The sequence below is a fragment of the Haliaeetus leucocephalus genome, unplaced genomic scaffold, assembly GCF_000737465.1.
Source record: "Haliaeetus leucocephalus isolate CR32 unplaced genomic scaffold, Haliaeetus_leucocephalus-4.0 Scaffold337, whole genome shotgun sequence".
NCBI lineage: Eukaryota > Metazoa > Chordata > Aves > Accipitriformes > Accipitridae > Haliaeetus > Haliaeetus leucocephalus.
This window is the reverse complement of record NW_010972773.1, coordinates 24,945-27,284: the sequence shown is the minus strand read 5'-3', so window position 1 is coordinate 27,284 and position 2,340 is coordinate 24,945. Positions and strand designations below refer to the sequence as shown.

The following is a 2,340-nucleotide window of genomic DNA, read 5'->3' as shown; positions in this document are numbered from 1 at the left end:
CAGGGTGACAGGCAGGTCCCCCCAGGGTTGGCCGTGAGGAGGGGGTGATCACAAGGAAGGGATGGGGGACACAGGTTTGAAGTGATGAGAGATGGCACAGGGACAACACAGGAGATGTAGGGGGGGACAGGAAAAATTGGGGACGCACAAGAGATGTGGGGGGACACAGGGAAGATATTGGGGGGAACACCAGAGATGGTGGGGGACACACATGGGAGATGGAGGGGATAGGAGAGATGGGAGGCACCCAGGTGAGAGATGGAGACACAAGAGATTTGGGGGGAGCACAAGAGATTTGCGGGGATGGGTACAAGAGATTTGGGGTGGATGTGGGGAGACAGAGGGACACAGCATGGTGATATGGGGGGGACACAGGGGAGATTCAGGGGGGATCAGTACCTCCATCGGGGGGTGCAGCTCCGGCTTCCCGTGCCCCCCCAGCCCCCTCGCCCTTGCTCTTGCTGGAGGAGCCCTTGGTGCCGAAAAGGCCGCTGGGCTGGTTGACGATGCGGGACAGCGTCTCCAGCGGCTTCAGCGCCGCGTTCACCGTGTTCGCCATGTTGGGGCTGCAGTGGGGGGGTGTCAGGTGGGACCCCAGTGTCCAGGAGACCCCTATGTCTCCCCAAAACCCACCACAACCTCCCCAAGACCCACTACGATCCCTCAAGACCCCCAAGACCCACCACGACGACCCCTCAAGACCTACCACGATATCTCAAGACCCTCCAAGAACCCCCATGATCCCTCAAGACCCCCCCAAGACCCAGCAAGAACCCCAATGACCCCCACAACCCACCACAACCCCTCAAGACCCACCACAACCCCTCAAGACCCCCTACAACCCCTCAAGACCCTCTCAAGACCCACCACAACCCCTCAAGACCCCCTCAAGACCCGCCACAACCCCTCAAGACCCCTGATAAGAGTGGACCCAGGCGTCTGGGTGGGGTCATACCTGGAGAGATCAAGGCTGTGAGGGACTCTCGCCAAGTCGTTGACCAAGCCCTTCTTGAGGAAGAGGCGGATGATGTTGTTCATGCCGTTGTGTTGGGTCTTGGTGGCGCTGCTGTAGAAGCTGGAGGTGGAGGGGCAGGACTCCATGATGGTACTGATGATGCACATGACGGCTTGGAGCCTGTGGTGAGGATGAGGGAACGTGTCACACGTTGTGGGGACGTGTCACACCCTGCCAGAGATCGTATCACTCTCATGGAAGTTCTACCACCCCAGTGGAGCAGATGTCAACCCCGTGCAGCACATGCCAACCCCGTGGAGGACGCGTCAACCCCTGTAGAGATGTCACCCCACGCAGGGCGTCTCAACCCCACGAGGAACCTGTCACCCCCATGGAGGACATCTCAACCCCCATGAGAAACACCTCAACCCCATAACGGTGCAGCCGCGATAGCCCCGCAGTGACACCGCGGTGTCCCCATGGTGTCCCTGTGTCCCCCACCTGGCGTGCTTCTCAGTGCTCTCGGCCATGGCCAGCGCCCGTCCCAGGGCTGCCTTCACCTCGTTGACCAAAGCCACCTGGGCGTCGGTGCCGCTGCCTGCCGCTGCCAGACTGGCCAGGAAGAGCCGGGCCAGCGCCGGCGTGTCCTTGTCCTCGGCGTTCTGCGTGTGGGGCAGGAGGTGGTCCAGGACAAAGGCCAGCACGCTACAGTCCTGTGGGGAATGGCGGGGGGAGTCAGACACCCACGCAGAGTGACAGGGAACGCTGTCACGCAGGGTGACACCGCCACCATATCCCCAACCCCACGCCACCAAGACACCCCGACGATGGGTGTACGGATGTGCACGCTGCCACGGGGTGACCCTCGGGGACAAGCGATGTCCCCTTTTACCGTGTCCCGGTTGTATCGTCACCTCTTTGATGAGCTCGGACTGTCCCACGGTGTAGCTATAGTTGGCGATGAGGGTGGCGATGCCCACGTAGGAGCGCACCAGTTCAGCCAGTAGCCGCAGGATGGTGGAGGTGGGCATGAGGGGTTTGGAACCCTTGGCTCGCTGCCGCTCTTCCCCGCGCTCCCCGTCCTTCTCCTTCCGCCCCTCCCGGCCCTCCTCGGGGCTAGCTGCTGCCAGCAGGTGGGGGGGGGACAGAGTTAGAGGGCTTGGGGACACACGAGGAGACGTCGGGGGGCTCGGGGACGCGGAAGGGACGTCGGGGGGCTCGGGGACGTTGGGGGTGCATCGAGGGGCACAGGGAGGTGATGGGGGATGCCGGTACCTTCTCCCTGGGGGGTTCCTGACGGCGGCGTCTCTGCAGCAGCTCCATCAGCAGCAAAGACCTGGGCCTGCAGGAGCCGAGGGGGGGGACATCAGAGGTGGGGGGGGCCC

General features: G+C 62.9%; 1 protein-coding gene across 1 annotated transcript in view; it reads right to left on the bottom strand.

Moving 5' to 3' along the window:
* HUWE1 (HECT, UBA and WWE domain containing 1, E3 ubiquitin protein ligase) overlaps window positions 1–2,340 on the bottom strand; it is a 47,620-nt gene that overhangs the window by 20,993 nt on the left and 24,287 nt on the right. The window contains exons 39-43 of the mRNA XM_010571512.1: window positions 2,231–2,297; window positions 1,870–2,078; window positions 1,457–1,668; window positions 956–1,135; window positions 400–566 (exon numbers count right to left, since the gene is read on the bottom strand). Coding sequence (XP_010569814.1) covers window positions 400–566; window positions 956–1,135; window positions 1,457–1,668; window positions 1,870–2,078; window positions 2,231–2,297 — 835 coding nt within the window. The remainder of the gene's footprint in view (window positions 1–399; window positions 567–955; window positions 1,136–1,456; window positions 1,669–1,869; window positions 2,079–2,230; window positions 2,298–2,340) is intronic.